At 42.2% G+C, this 16,414-nt stretch overlaps 1 protein-coding gene across 4 annotated transcripts in view; it reads right to left on the bottom strand.

Moving 5' to 3' along the window:
- Positions 1–4,206: 4,206 nt before the first annotated feature.
- MTRF1 (mitochondrial translation release factor 1) overlaps positions 4,207–16,414 on the bottom strand; it is a 33,502-nt gene continuing 21,294 nt past the window's right edge. For 3 of the 4 annotated variants that reach the window (XM_074988509.1, XM_074988518.1, XM_074988505.1), the window contains exons 7-10: positions 13,485–13,602; positions 10,443–10,579; positions 6,615–6,713; positions 4,207–4,344 (exon numbers count right to left, since the gene is read on the bottom strand). In XM_074988509.1, the coding sequence (XP_074844610.1) occupies positions 4,225–4,344; positions 6,615–6,713; positions 10,443–10,579; positions 13,485–13,602 (474 nt within the window). In that variant the 3' untranslated portion in view covers positions 4,207–4,224. Of the gene's footprint in view, positions 4,345–6,614; positions 6,714–8,835; positions 8,981–10,442; positions 10,580–13,484; positions 13,603–16,414 lie in introns of all 4 variants that reach the window. The other variant, XM_074988528.1, reaches the window with a different exon arrangement.

The following is a 16,414-nucleotide window of genomic DNA, read 5'->3' as shown; positions in this document are numbered from 1 at the left end:
GTTGGGCCACTAGTTGAGATAAAACACAGTCACCCTAGATTGCAGCCTTGATAGATAATCAGTGGCAGTTCTTTAATGAGACATCCAATGCCTTCCCAGGTAGGACAGCTGTCTGATATGCAGTAAATAGTCTGCCCCATAAATATCTGTGTGTCCAATCCATAACATGAAGTGGAGTTCACACTTCGATACAGACACACAGTCAAAATGTTCATTAAAGCTGCTGAGACATGTAGCAGCAAAACTTCAGCAGCCCAAGAGATAGAATTGTTTCCAGAGTACAGACGAAACAGCTGAGTTGGGTGCAGCATGAAGAAATTTGTCTCTAAAATTACTATTAATTTCTCCACCTTTATTGTTTTTGAGCACTCTAAATGTGCCGTGTAGGAGGCACACTGTGCCGGACGCATAACAGGGTGCTTGCCTAGTATAGTTTAAAGCATAACCCTGTAAAAATACAGTATCCGCAGCTTTATATTCTTACACACCCAATGCTGGTACCATCAGAAATTAAGGCAGGGGTGGGCAATAATTTTTGATGGGCAGAGGGGGCCACTCCAAGATTTTGGCAAGTGGTCAAGGGTTGCACTTTTTTATGGAGGGGGTCTGGGTTCTGGGATGGAGGTTGGGTGCAGAAGAGAGGTTGGGGTAGGGGACTGGGGTGCAGGACAGAGTAGGGATCTGAGAGGGAGTTTGGCTGGGTGGGGGAGCAGGAGAGGATTCTCGGCTGGGGCAGGTGTCAGGCCCATTGATGAGGCAGGAGAAAAATGGGATAATTGCCCCAGGGCCCAGCCTTTCAAAGGGGCCTGGAGCTCCAGCTGCCACCTCCAGAGATGGCTGGCGCTCTAAGCCCCTTTGAATTGTCATGACAGCCCAGCTGTGGTTGTACGTGACTGGGTGGCGGGGGATGGGCAGTGCCGCAGTCCTGGCAGTGCTGAGGGTGGAATACCCAAGGTTCTGTCTCTTCTGCCATAGACCCTGCCCCTTCCAGGGTGCAGAGCCAGGTCCCCCTCCCACCTTACTCTGGAGCCTGTAGTGGCTTGGAGGAGTATGAGAGAGGGTCATCAATAAGTTGTGGCCTAGGACACAAGGGGGTGCAGAGGATTTGGGCTGGGATCTGGGACAGGGAGTTGGAGTGAGAGAGGAGGTGAGGTGCCAGATGCAGGCTCTGGCAAGGAGGCACTTACCTAAGTAGCTCACAGCCAGCAGCCCAACACTTTTCTTTCCCTTTTTATCAAAATCCTTCAGGATGCCCTGGAACGGCCATTGCGATTTGTCATCAATACAGTTCCCAGAAGTAGGATTAGCAAAAAATCCATCTTGAGGACTCTTTCTTGGTAGTGATGGTTTTTGCAAGTGCTGAGCTTGGACTTGCTAATTGCTCAGCTCTATAGAAACTCAAGCTGCTTTTAAGCACTGAAATGTGGACTGAAGACCATAAATTTAAGGTACAGTTTTGGAACTGGTGGCCTCGCAAAACGAAGAGCAGTAATTCACAAAGGCTACGTCTACACTACAGAGATCTTTTGAAATAAATAAGCTCTTCCTGGAAGATCTCTTCCAAAAGAACTTCTTTCAGAAGAGTGCATCCACACACAAAAAAGCAGATCAAAAGAGTGATTTGCTCTATCGAAAGAGAGCATCCACACAGCCCCCACTCTTTTGAAAGAGCAGGCCAGGGATCGAAAACGAAGACTGTTCTTTTGAAAAAAAAAAAAGCCATGAGGAGCGTCTACACACGTTTTCTTTCGAAAGAAGCGTTTGAAAGGGGGCGCTCTTCCTGACACAGGAAAGGAAGAGCCATTTCAAAAGGAGCACCACGTTCTTTCGATTTGCTTTAGAAAGAACACTTTTTGTGTATAGATGATCTGTACGGTCTTTCAAAAGAGCCCACTTCTTTTGAAAAATCTTTCAAAAGAACTTGCTAGTGTAGATGCAGCCAAAGGGCATTGCTCCACTAGTATTGATTTTCCAACTACAAGTGCAGCCCCAGGTGCTTAAGACTGTTTTCTCCTGTAGTGTCCCTGCTCTTATTTCCATTGCATTGGTAATAGAAGGTAGAAGAAAAAGAAGGTTTCAAACAGTACCTTGTCTCTTCCGGGGAAGGGGGAGATTATAAAATATGACATAGCAGTTGGTACACTAAGTGGAAAAGGGGAGGACATGTATCTTATGCTGACTGATCACAATGTTGTAATGTTTGTTGCGACAAATGCAGGTATGAACGATCATGGAATAAACTTAACAAGACCAAAATCCTTCAAGATGCCCTGGAACGGGCTGGAAGAAAGGACCTGGCTGATAAACTTCAATGCCTGCACTGGGGACATCAGAAGTTAAGCAGCAGAGTGGAGCTCCCTTCTGCTTTCCCCTTTCTCATCACCGTACACAAAACCATCAACAACAAAGAGGGGCTTAAGAAAATTAACGAACTTAGTCGCAAGTATCCTTAAGATGGTGCAGCTGAAGCCCTGCAAAGGAAATATCTTTCACATACACAGCTAGAAGTGAGGCTTGGGGTTGTTTGTTTGTTAGCAATTTTACAGATTTTTTCATCTTTTGAGCACATTATAAGGTTTAATGAATTAATCCTGGAACTCAAATGTAATATGATGACATGCTTTCTGTAAAGACGCTTTTAGGTCACTAAACTGTGTAATTAAGTGAAATAATTTGTGTTATATGTCTTTAAAAGCCTCTTACTCCCACCTAAGCTGTTGCACACGTTAGAACTGATAGGCATAGTCTATGCAGACTGAAGGATGCCTACTACTTAGAACTGATGAAATTTTTGAATATGATGGACTTTCCCTCATTCTCTTTGAATACTGTCACAAATAGGTTATGATCTATGTACAGTAAAAGCCAAGTTATCCTGCACTCAGATAACCGTCATGTGGTTAACCTGTATGCCAAGGGGCTGGTTACTAGGTCAGGCCCGGCTGCTGCATGGCTGGTTGACCAGCTGGGACTGGTGAAGCAGGTTGAGTGCCTGCTGCCTGGCCGGGGAAGCAGAGAGGGGCTGGCTGCTGGCCCCAACACAAATAACTGACATTTATTATCTGGCATCCCTGGTTCCCTGGATAACAACACTTGTACTGTATTACTTTTTGTTCCACAGAAGTCACATTGCCAAAACACTGAGGAATAGGGACCACCTTATGGTCACAGACAAGGCCCTCCAAACCGATAGCCTTGGCCTCCCATTCCCTCCTGGCAGTTTTTCTGATTTTGGGGGGCATCAGGGGAGAGGAATAGAGTGAGTGCCGTATCCTACCACTTGATGGGATCATGTGGGAAGACCGGGGATGGGGGCTTGCAGAGGTTTACATTCCTTCAGCTCCTGCAGGGGCTTAATTTGAGAGGATGATCTGAGCCCACATTAAGAAATACTGAATTTACTGTAAAATGAATTTAGAGGAACCAAATGAATCAGAGCCTTCAGGGATATGTCTACACAGCCCCGGGCAAGCCTCCCAATACAGAAGGACAGACTCATGCTTAAAAGGCTCTTGCTAGTGCTTTAAAAATAAGTGTGTGGTCAGTGTTTTGAAGTTGCAGCTTGTCATAGAGCTCGGGTCAGAAGCTGAGTGAGGAGGGCAGGCCTCAGAGCCTGTACTCCAGGCCAAGCTGCCTACAGAGCTATTTTTATAATGCTAGTGCAAGCCCAAATCCGTCAGCCTGGGAGGCTTGTCATCATGGTGTGTGTAGACATACCTTTTATTACTTGTAAAACCCCAGTAAGTAGTCACTGGAAGAAGTTGCCTTCTCATTGGTGATCTCAGACCTATTCCCTAGTGACACACCTACAACACAAAGCCACCTCCAGGAAGGGTGTTAAAGCATAATCTTGTTAATCACCTCAGAAAATAGGTCGAGGACTGAACAGGCATGGAAATCAAACTGCATTCTGATGCCTTCTTCATTAAGGTTCAAGGCTATGCTCCCTCTGCTGCACTGTTCTGTGGGTAAACAAAGATTTCAGTTTGGTCTTAGGCTGGCATCTTTCATCAGTACTAAGTGGACACAAAAATAACAAAAACTTAAAGGTGAGATACTCATGTGTAAAATATTTTCAAAATCTGGGTCACACAGTTAAAAATAAGAATGTCATATTTGTCTCTAGATGAGTATGGGGAAGAATGAGACAGACTTCATCAACATCAGACTTTTGACAAATACTTCTATTTGACTGTGGTACAGAACTCCAAGCACTGATGTGCGTCAGTCTCCTCCTTTTAAAGATGTAAAGTTTTCTAATTGTTCGATTAGGGCCTCCATTTCCGCAGACTCCAACAGCCTGTTGATTAATTCATCCAGTGCCCCTTCACCACAGAGAATTTCCTATAAAATGAAAGAGAGAAGCATTAATGATTACTGTAGATGAATACATTTCGAATGCTATCAATCAAGAAAAATTCCAGCACAGAGCCTGATCTTTATGCATCTAGTCATCAATTTTGCAGCATTAATAAAAAGAATTACTGGCAACATCTGGCCTCTGTCAAATCCCATTATCTAAAAAGTGTGCGGGACCTTTTGTGGGTCAGTGGGCCACTGACCCAGAGAAAAACTAGTTGGAGGCCACATGCAAGTGAGGAGAAAGAAAAGAAAAGAAAAACCTCACTGACCAGGGCCCCAAGTGAGAAGGGGGAAAAACCCTCACTGACATGGCCCCAAACTGAGAAGCAGGAAAAAAAGACACACCTCACTCCTGCAACTGAGGGCAGCAGGTTTCTCCTTGCATTCCAGCACATGCAGGTTGGGAATAGGGGGCAGGAGGAATGGAGCACCAAGGCTCTGGGCTTCCCCCCAGGGCTAGATTAACTCTTTCGGGGGGCGGGGGGGGGGGCGGGTCACAAAGCAAGTAGATTTTGTGGAAATGGCAGTACACAAAGCCACTTCTCCTTCCCCTTCTCCCCCAGGCAGAGCCAACATTGCAGGATCTGTAGTGCTGACTTCTCCATTTCCCCTCTGCAGTGGGGGAGAGAGGAGGAGGAGACCTGAGCCTCATGAGTTGAATCAAGGGAAGCTGAGTGCTGGATGCAGCCCACCAGCTGTAGGTTCTCCTTCTCTAGCCTACAGCAATTTAATAAAGCAAGAATTGCAGGGATGTAGGATACTGTACTAAATAACTAGATTCAGATACCCTTATTCACACTGAGCAGCAGCTTACTCACAAGAAGTTCCATTGAGTTCAATGGCTCAATCTGTGAGTAACTACTCAGTGTGAGCAAAAGCAGCAGAACAGAATCCTAAAAAATATAAACAAGTAAATAACCTAATCTGTCATGAGATCTTATTTACTGACCTTTGTCCAATTCTCCCCCCAGTTACTTTTGTAATGAGCCTCATTTGTGTGTGTCATGTCAATCTACACTGTACATATTCCAGGGTAGAGATATATACTCCTTGGTGTTCTCTAAGGGCCTTAGAACAATTAACTACATGCTACTTATAATGTAAATCCAAATCACAGCACAAACTCAGTCTTGAAACTGACTCCAGGAGTTAAAAATCAATCCAAAACCTACTCGCCCAAAAGTTAACATTATTCCAAAATCTACCCAATAAACTGAACTGGCACAAAGTACGAGCATATCATGCATTTGTTTGGCACATACAAGTGAAATAATATAACCACATATAGAATTTTACCCAGAAAAGTTTCAAATAACCTTAAAAAGAAACTTTGCTGTTGTCTTTAAAGGTGACCTGCAAAGTGCAAAAGTTAAATAAGAAAAGTCTGCTTGTGTGTAGTTTTTGTTTCTATACCTGCGGTGTCCAATACAATTCCCATTTGCCACGTGTGGTGAACGGGAAACCATGGTGTGGCAAAATGGAGCGCCTTCCACCTTCTCTGCGGCCCACCACTTGGTGGGACAAGCAGTTGGTGGCAGTGGTAGAGGCGGCTCCTCCTGAGGCCCTGGCAGCTGTATTGTGTGTGCTGCACAGCTCACTCACTCGCACACAGCTGCAGCTCTAGCTGTGGCTGGCTTATGTATGTACAGTGGTGGCTCTAGCTGCAGCTCACTCACACATGCATGGCATGGCTCTGGTGAGTAATCTCTGGGTGGGTGGAGCCTGGCTTGGTGGCATGGTGATTTTGAAATTTCTTTTGGACACCACCGTTGTATACCATATAAAGACAATCTGGAAATGGTGGGTTGGAGGAGATGGTTACGTTTTTATTTGTGAACAAGCGTCTCTCTTCCTTGCTTTTTTAACCTACATACACCAAGAATGTCAAGTCTACTCCTCCCTGTTTTGTGGAGGACTCACTGGATATCTTAGGAGTATACCGTGTGCTTATCAGGCATTCTGTATGCAACAGAGAAACAAAACATAAAAGAATGGGGCTAGTGATTTTTCCTTTTGTATTTCACCTTTAATATCATATATCACAAAGGATGGAAGGAAGATACCAGCTTTCCCAATCTATGGCATTGTTGAGTAGTTAGTGGCATTTAATAGTAAGTCACAGTTCATGTGCATGCTTAACTTCTTTACTTTCACAAGATTAACTTTGCGGAGAAATGTAAAAAGAATTTATATAAGCATACACAGTGTCTCTCTTGAAAAGACTTTATACATATTATCATAAACATAACTACCTTGATATTACGGACATCATATGAGATTCTATGGTCAGTGACTCTGTCCTGAGTGAAGTTGTAGGTACGAATTCTCTCTGATTGGGCTCTTGTCCCCATCTGTACAACAACAACAAAAACAACATCTATTATTTTGTAATTTTAAAAACAAAGCCTTTCAAAGCTGCATAATAACACCCTTAAACTAGATTAAAATGGATCAACTTGTTTTGTAGATACATATAGTACTTAAAAACACAGATGTTTAATCTGATAACTGCCTGTTACGCATACATATGTTGCCAAGGTTTAAGATAGCCCACCTCCCTATTTCCGCACTGGCTTTGTAGTGGAAACAAATTAAAAAGTAGTTTAGGAAGCCGAAGTTGTTTCTAATATTAGCAAACAAGTCTGTAGACAAGTCAGGTCAATCAAGTAAGAAAATGCTATTTTATAGGGGCTCTTGAAAGTAGACCTGTACTATTGGAACAATCAGTTTACACTTCATTTTCATTAAAAGCCTGATCCTGCAAAAATTTATGCAGGTGAGTAATTTTACATGTAAATAGCCTCACACATGTGCATGTGTGTTTAAAGCAGTGGGCTTCAACCACTACCCAATGACTTTGATGGGTACCTGTCAGGCCTGCAGGGCCAGAATTTGAAAGGGATTTAGGCATCTAAATATGCAGAGAGATGCCTATTTAGGTGCTCTGATACTCTGAATATTCCCTTAGATGCCTATTCATCTGAACAAACATTTGAAAATTGCACTAGATGCCTATGTGTATAACTGCCTAAATACCTTTCAAATTCTGTCCCTCAATCTCTAAAGAAAATACCATTTCTTATAACTTTTGGTAGCAAAGAACGCCATAGTTGAACTAGTCACCCAGCTACAACCTTCCATTTCTAAACTACACATAAACTTTCAGGATAAACTTGTTTTCAGATAAAATGTTCCACAGCTGATCTCAGCTCAAAGATGCATTTCGGGACCATCAAAAAGAATGATCAAAGCTGTTCTTCAGTGTCACGAGACTAGGAAAATATTTTCCCCTTTTAAAATGAGAAGCCTCTAGCTGGTGCCAGCTTACCATTCAAATCTCCCATTCTGAAGGACTATCATCTTTACAAGGCAAATAACTTTGCTTTGGACTCACAAGCTATGCCTACACAGCAGCCTTATTTCGAAATAAGTTGTTCAGGAATAACTATTTCAAAAATGGGCTGCTACACATAAAAATGCATTTTGAAATAGCACTTAGCTATGCACACATAGCGCTTATTTTGAAATAGCAGCTATTTCTAAATAACCATTGTTATTTCAAAATAAGTGCTATCCCACATCTTAACACCATCTATTTCAAAATAAATATTCAATGAATTATTTCAAAATAAATTCAAAATAGCGGTCATGTTATTTCAAAATCAATAAACCTCATTGCAGGAAATAACTATTTAGAAATAGGCGGTATTCCTCCTGCAATGAGGTTTACCGATTTCAAAATAATGCACCTGCTATTTTGAATTTATTTCAAAACAACACGTGCATCGTGTAGATGAAAGCAAAGTTATTACAAAATAATAGCTGATATCTCAAAATGTGACTGTGTGGCTATAGCCCCACAGTTCTAGCTAGATGAAACTGTATGGCTGCAATTCCCACTATTTATAATTAAAGTGGCACTTCTAATTACATACTCTGCAAACTGAGTGATTGGGCAGCAAAATGGCAGATGAAATTTAATGTGGGTAAGTGTAAGGTAATGCACATTGGAAAAAATAACCCAAATTACACGTACAACATGATGGGGTCAAATTTAGCTACGACAGATCAGGAAAGGGATCTTGGAGTTATAGTGGATAGTTCTCTGAAGACATCCACGCAGTGTGCAGCGGCAGTTAATAAAGCAAATAGGATGTTAGGAATTATTAAAAAAGGGATAGATAATAAGAGAAAAGATATCATACTTCCCCTATATAAAACTATGGTACGCCCACATCTTGAGTACTGTGGGCAGATGTGGTCTCCTCACCTCAAAAAAGATATACTGGCGTTAGAAAAGGTTCAGAAAAGGGCGACTAAGATGATTAGGGGCTTGGAACGGGTCCCATATGGGGAGAGGCTAGAGAGACTGGGACTTTTCAGTCTGGAAAAGAGGCGATTGAGGGGCGATATGATAGAGGTATATAAAATCATGAACGGTGTGGAGAAAGTGAATATAGAAAAATTATTTACCTTTTCCCATAATACAAGAAGTAGGGGACACCAAATGAAATTGATGGGTAGTAGGTTCAAAACTAATAAAAGGAAATTTTTCTTCACACAGCGCACAGTCAACCTGTGGAACTCCTTGCCGGAGGAGGCTGTGAAGGCCAGGACTCTATTAGGGTTTAAAAAAGAGCTCGATAAATTTTTGCAGGTTAGGTCCATAAATGGCTATTAGCCAGGGGTAAAGTATGGTGCCCTAGCCTTCAGTACAACGGCAGGAGATGGATGGCAGGAGATAAATCACTTGATCATTGTCTTCTGTTCTCCTTCTCTGGGGCACCTGGCATTGGCCACTGTCGGCAGACGGGATACTGGGCTGGATGGACCTTTGGTCTGACCCAGTATGGCCATTCTTATGTTCTTATGTTCTCCGTATAACAGAGTGATGTTGAGGGAGCCATGCTAGAGTATGGATCAGAGAAATGAAGGCAGGTGAAAGAATAAACAGAGTATTTGTGATACAAGAGTCATCTAGTAGTGACAAGATGGAGTTGCAAACAAATCTGGAAGTTTCTAAACTAAATTTCAAGTACATTTTGAAGTGGGTGAGACACTGGAATGTGCCAAGGGAAACAACTGCCCAACTTCCATTTAAAATCAAGAGAAATTGGATGCCTAACTCACATAGTTGCTTTTGGAATACTCACGTGCAGTCACATTTATGTTTCCAAACAAGAAACTGATTTAATAAATTGTGAAACATTGAGGGTGGGAGTTTCATTTTGGATGTCCAATTCCTATTAATTTTAATAGCGACTGCACATCCAAATCCCTAAGGCAGCTCTGAAAAAAATCTCAGCCTAAATTCCAAACAACAGGAGATAAAGACTTCATCAGCTGTAGTGACTGAATTAGTTTAAATGCTCTCTGCAATTAGTGGCTAAATAACTGACTTGGATGTTTGTACATAATTGAAGTTTTTAATTGCTTCTGTCCACTAAACAAATTCATGTTGTAAAGAGCAAGATGTTCAGAACAAAAGAAAAGAATGGCAGTATTGGTGGGGAAAAAGCAACCATATAATTTTACCTCAGAGGTAAGGGTAACTTAGTTAAACTTCAGTTAATTACAAGCTAGTCAATACAAATTATTTCTTCCTCATGAGGTTGCCTAAAGTTCCAAAAACATAATAAATTATCATGGCTCTGAAGTGGCTAGATTGTTGATATCAAGAATGTTCTTATTATCTCTCCTCTCCCCTCCCATACACATACACACACAATGTAGAGTCCCAGCAATTACTGTTTTTAAAACTGGCTTGAGAATGTGACTACCAAAACTCATTGGATTGAATTCTCATTTGCGCCAAGCTCCTTTATATCATTGGCAAGTTTCAAAAGGACGTTAAAGTGGATGTAAATTACACGAAGTTACATAACTGGCGTTGATGGTAACGGCCTGATTCTTACCTACACTAACAAGCGTATGTGTTCCTTTTGAACCTACATGCCTTTGTACACAGTTTCTTCCCTCCTGCCCTTATTTAAAAAAAAAGGGGGGGGGTGCGGGAATTATTGTTGCTAACGCTGAAAGCTCAAAGCTATGGCAAGTCTCAATGAGGAAAGAGTTCTCACCTGCAGTTTTCTGGCATTCTGCCTTTGGCTGAGATCTTTTTCAATGATTTGCTGATACAATTTAGTTCTCAGTGTCCGCAGAGCTATTTCCTTGTTCAGTTGCTGTGATCGCTCCTGCTGACATTCTACTGTTAGTCCTGCATAAAATTCAAGAAAACATTGATTAAAGAATCATCATAACAAAGAACAAAATATGTGGCAAACAGAACCTTCTAGTTCTACTTCTTTATGGGCCTGTTCACATTTGGATGAAAGGTGTATTTTTAAAACATGTTAGCTAAAGAACATTTTAGTTAATATATTTTAGAACCGTACTGTAAATGGGACAAGTTTTAACACAACTGGTAAAGATGAACTGAAGGATTTTTTTAGCGGATCCCTTTTAATACTAATACTGCATCTAAGAATCCAGGGTTCATTTAACATAAGAACATAAGAACATAAGAATGGCCATACTGGGTCAGACCAAAGGTCCATCCAGCCCAGCATCCCATCTGCCGACGGTGGCCAATGCCAGGTGCCCCAGAGAAGGAGAACAGAAGACAATGATCAAGTGATTTATCTCCTGCCATCCATCTCCTGCCCTTGTTCTGAAGGCTGGGCACCATACTTTATCCCTGGCTAATAGCCATTTATGGACCTAACCTGCAAAAATTTATCAAGCTCTTTTTTAAACCCTAATAGAGTCCTGGCCTTCACAGCCTCCTCGGGCAAGGAGTTCCACAGGTTGACTGTGCACTGTGTGAAGAAAAATTTCCTTTTATTAGTTTTGAATCTACTACCCATCAATTTCATTTGGTGTCCCCTACTTCTTGTATTATGGGAAAAGGTAAATAATTTTTCTATATTCACTTTCTCCACACCATTCATGATTTTATATACCTCTATCATATCGCCCCTCAATCGCCTCTTTTCCAAACTGAAAAGTCCCAGTCTCTCTAGCCTCTCCCCATATGGGACCCGTTCCAAGCCCCTAATCATCTTAGTCACCCTTTTCTGAACCTTTTCTAATGCCAATATATCTTTTTTGAGGTGAGGAGACCACATCTGCATGCAGTACTCAAGATGTGGGTGTACCATAGTTTTATATAGGGGAAGTATGATATCTTTTGTCTTCTTATCGATCCCTTTTTTAATAATTCCTAACATCCTATTTGCCTTACTAACTGCCGCTGCACACTGCGTGGATGTCTTCAGAGAACTATCCACTATAACTCCAAGATCCCTTTCCTGATCTGTCGTAGCTAAATTTTGACCCCATCATGTAGTACGTGTAATTTGGGTTATTTTTTCCAACATGCATTACCTTACACTTACCCACATTAAATTTCATTTGCCATTTTGCTGCCCAATCACTCAGTTTGCTGAGATCTTTTTGTAGTTCTTCAAAATCCCTTTTGGTTTTGACTGTCCTGAACAACTTGGTGTCATCTGCAAACTTTGCCACCTCACTGCTTACCTCATTTTCTAGATCATTGATGAACAAGTTGAACAGGATCGGTCCCAGGACTGACCCCTGGGGAACACCACTAGTTACCCTCCTCCATTGTGAAAATTTACCATTTATTCCAACCCTTTGTTTTCTGTCTTTTAACCAATTCCCGATCCATGAAAGGATCTTTCCTCCTATCCCATGACCACCTAATTTACATAAAAGCCTTTGGTGTGGGACCGTGTCAAAGGCTTTCTGGAAATCTAGCTATATTATGTCCACTGGGTGCCCCTTGTCCGCATGTTTATTAACCCCTTCAAAGAATTCTAACAGATTAGACAGACACGACTTCCCTCTGCAGAAACCATGCTGACTTTTGCCCAACAATTCGTGCTTTTCTACGTGCCTTGCAATTTTATTCTTTACTAGTGTTTCTACTAATTTGCCTGGTACTGATGTTAAACTTATCGGTCTATAATTGCCAGGGTCTCCTCAAGAGCCTTTTTTAAATATTGGCGTTATATTGGCCGTCTTCCAGTCATTTGGTACCAAAGTGGATTTAAAGGATAGGTTACAAACCACTGTTAATAACTCCGCAATTTCACATTTGAGTTCTTTCAGAACCCTTGGGTGAATACTGTCTGGTCCTGGAGACTTGTTACTATTCAGCTTATCAATTAACTCCAAAACCTCCTCTAATGTCACTTCAATCTGAGTGAGTTCCTCAGATTTGTCACCTAAAAAGGCTGGCTCAGATTTAGGAACCTCTGTAACATCCTCAGCCGTGAAGACTGAAGCAAAGAAATCATTTAATCGCTCCGCAATGGCACTGTCTTCCTTGATCGCTCCTTTTATATCTTTATCGTCCAAGGGCCCCACTGCTTTTTTAGCGGGCTTCCTGCTTCTAATGTATTTAAAAAACATTTTACTATCGTTTTTTGAATTTTTGGCTAGCTGTTCCTCAAAATCTTTTTTGGCTTTTCTTACTACATTATGACACTTAATTTGGGAGTGTTTATGTTCCTTTCTATTTAAATCAGCTAATATGTGTTAAAATATAATTTGCGTTGTCTACACTAGGAGGTTTAAAATAATAATATAGGGTTATACAGAGAGTGTGTGTGTGTGTGTGTGTGTGTGTGTGTGTGTACAACTTTATGGTGCTTCTCATCAACTAATCTCAAAGTGATACTCGGGATAAGTATTGTCTCAGGACTTGATGCTGTAAACTGTACCCTCAATTGTCACTGACTTCAATGACAATTAACGATGCTCTATTTACAGATGTTATTTCAATCAGCCACCAGGTCCCCTCTTCACTTCAAAGAAGGGTCCATTTATTAAGTGTGTCACATAGTAAAGATAAAATTGGCTGTGCTATTTTTGAAATAAATCTGTCCAAACCTACATGTGCTCCCCAAGAAACAAGAAAGGCCACCTGACTTTCTCTGCATGGGCTGCAGTTCTGCCAGCTGTTCTGTGCAGACAGATCCCAGTGCCTGAGCAAAGCAGCCTGCAGGACCAGAGCCTTTGTATTTCGGATCTAGTTTGTGTGCATGTGTGCACTAACGGGCCACAAGTTAATAATACAAAACTCCAAACACACTTACCAGTGGGAATATGAACAACTCTCACAGCACTGTCTGTTGTATTTACGTGTTGCCCTCCAGCACCTTTGGCTCTAAAAGTATCTATGCGCAAATCCTTTGGAGACACTTTAACGTCTACCTAGAGTCAAAGAAAATTAAATTGTCATCGCCTCATAACCTTTGTAAAGAGATGCTATCAGTTTAAAAACACCACTTCTTGTAAAATTTGCTTGCCTCCCATTGTTACTAGTAACATCTAAGTTACACTAACCGAAATTAGTGAACAAACAACATTTCTCTTTTTTTCAGTTATGTACTCTGTGCCTTTGATAACCATTGTGTACAGTAAATCCACAATTTAGTGGACTCCGATTCAGCAGACTTCAAGAACAACGGAAATCTGCCAGTCCCCCCATCGTCCCCAAGTCTGCTGAATCTACCAGCTCCCCACTAACCCCGGCAAAGAAAATACATACATTCTGGTGAATCACCGGAGCCACCACTGAAGGGGCTGCCGCAGCTGGACCCACAGAGAGTGGCTGCGGGACCCAGCTGCACTGGGGCCCCCAGAGGAGTCGCTGGGGCCACCGGAGCAGCTGCAGGACCCATGCTATAGCTGAGAAGCCACCATGCGTGCCTCCCTCCAGGGGTGGGACACATACATGGGCAGAAGGCCCTCACTTATGTGCCACACCCCTTGGTGAGAGGTGCACATGGTGGCTCCAACAGTGACCATGGCCTAAGCCATGGCAAGCCTCTGGCTGCAGCAGCTCTAGCTGTGGCTGAGGCTCCAGCTGTGGCAGTCCAGGATGCAATGAGGCTCCAGCAGCAGCGGCTCAGCAGCTCCAGCCTCTCTGGTAGGTTGCCCATTTACAGTATTGTGGGGGTACGTACTATGCGAATACAATAATCCCTCACATTTAATAGACTTTCGGCATTAACGGATACCCCCTCCTGCCCTTTAGTTGAGGGTTTACTGCATAGTCCATTTCACTGTTTCTCCTGTGTTATCAGTCACTTTCCCTTGTTTGTGATAAGTCTTCCAGATAGCAACAAAGGAGAGAAAAATAATTAAAGAATAGAAAATGTTACTGTAAAACCATAACAACTGGCACGGAGACTAAGAAGCAGATGAAGTATTGTGTCCAGTTCTGGGCCCCTCAGTACAGAAAGGACATGGATACAGTGGAGGGCAACCAAAATGATTAGGGTGCTCGAGCACATAACCTACAAAGAGAGGCTGAGGGATTTGGTCTTACTCAATTTGCAGAAGACAAGAGCGAGGGGGTGATTTGATAGCAGCCTTCAACTTTCTGGAGAGCAGTTCTAAAGAGGAGAGGCTGTTCTCAGTAGTGACTGATGGCAGAACAGGGACCAATTGTCTGAAGTTACACTGGAGGAGGTCTAGGTTGGATATTAGCAAAAACTAAACGTGAAACCACCTTTCACTAGGAGGGTGGTGAAGCACTGGAATGCGTTACATAGGTGGAATCTCCATCCCGAGAGGTTTTTACGTCCTGGCTTGACAAAATCCTGGCTGGGATGATGTCATGAATGAGGGCAGGGCAGGGGTTAATCTTCTTGAGGTAACCTGAATCCCAGGTGAGCCAATGGGAATAATGTAGTTTTGTTTAAACTGAGCACAACTGCAGCTTTCAGGGCTTTGTTTCTCTGCAGATGGCAGGGAGAAAGACCCAGAGGGCAATGTCTCCCAGGCAATTGGAATGAAAAATCAGAAATAACCTGACCATCACAAAACCAGCCACAGAGTTGTAAGTGCAGGGGAAATATATAGTTAGACACATTTAGATTATGTTTGTTTTAGGTATAGTTATACTTCTTTGCTCTGTATTCGCTTTTGTGCTGTTGTTTGACTTGATGTTGTCTCCTGTAACTTTTAAGCTAAATCCCAGAGAAATATCTTTCTCTGCATGCAACCCATGATTTACTTTTCTCTTGTTTTGTGAATAAATTACATTTTTATTTATTTATTTGCAAATGATTTGATTTCTGTGTCCTGAGAAGGGTCTGTATATATGCATGCCTTACACTGAAAGGTCAGCTAATGAATTTTTTTTTTGTCTAAGCTCTCTACTGAGGGGGTTTAAGAGCTTGGGGTACCCCACAGGAAGACATCCCGAGTGTGTCTTCCTGGGTTAGGGGATCTATTCCCACTTGAGTGCTGGCAGCAAACTATCCCCCAGGGTTGTGGAATCTGTGACCCTGGGAAGTTTTAAGATAAAGCCTGTGTATAGGCAAAGTTTTTTTTAAGTTTCTGCAGGGCCCCACTTTCTCCACTCAAAGCGTGGAGTGGGAAAGGAGCCCCTATAATCAGGCTTGGTCCTGCTTTGGGCAAGAGACTGAATTCGATGACCTCTTGAGGTCTCTTCCAGACTTAGGATTCTCTGATTCTATGTACCTGAAACTACTTCTGATTTCTGTCCCATGCTTACACACCATTGTGCATCTACGCCACAGTTGAAGCCCCCAATCCTATAAACACTAACGAATATGCCTAACTTAACTCCTTTCTATAGTCCAGTTAATTGAAGTACACGTTTAAGTGTTTGCATGATAAGGGCCTAAAACTGCTGAAGAAGAGAGAAAGGTTACTATTTATTATCTATTGTGGTAGCACCTTAGAGGCCATGGGTTTCACTGTTCAAGGCACTGCACTAACATGAACAATTAACTAGGCAGTTTGTGCTCACTTTACTAAATTGTCTAGGCATTTCTGAAAATTGCAGAGTAGGCATCTCAACAAGTTTAATTTTAAGCACCAGGTTAGAAGGTTATGACTGATGTCTATGACAGGACAGGTAGGGTCGCAGGTATGCCATGAAGGGCCTTATAAGCTAAGATAAGTAGTTTATATCTGATGCGGTGGACAACGGGGAGCTGGTGGAGGAATGCAAAGAGAGAAGTGACGTGGTTATAGTACCAAGCGTGGA

Source organism: Carettochelys insculpta, chromosome 1, assembly GCF_033958435.1.
Source record: "Carettochelys insculpta isolate YL-2023 chromosome 1, ASM3395843v1, whole genome shotgun sequence".
Lineage (NCBI taxonomy): Eukaryota > Metazoa > Chordata > Testudines > Carettochelyidae > Carettochelys > Carettochelys insculpta.
The sequence above is the reverse complement of the archived record's forward strand: the minus strand, read 5'-3'. Positions and strand labels throughout refer to the sequence as shown.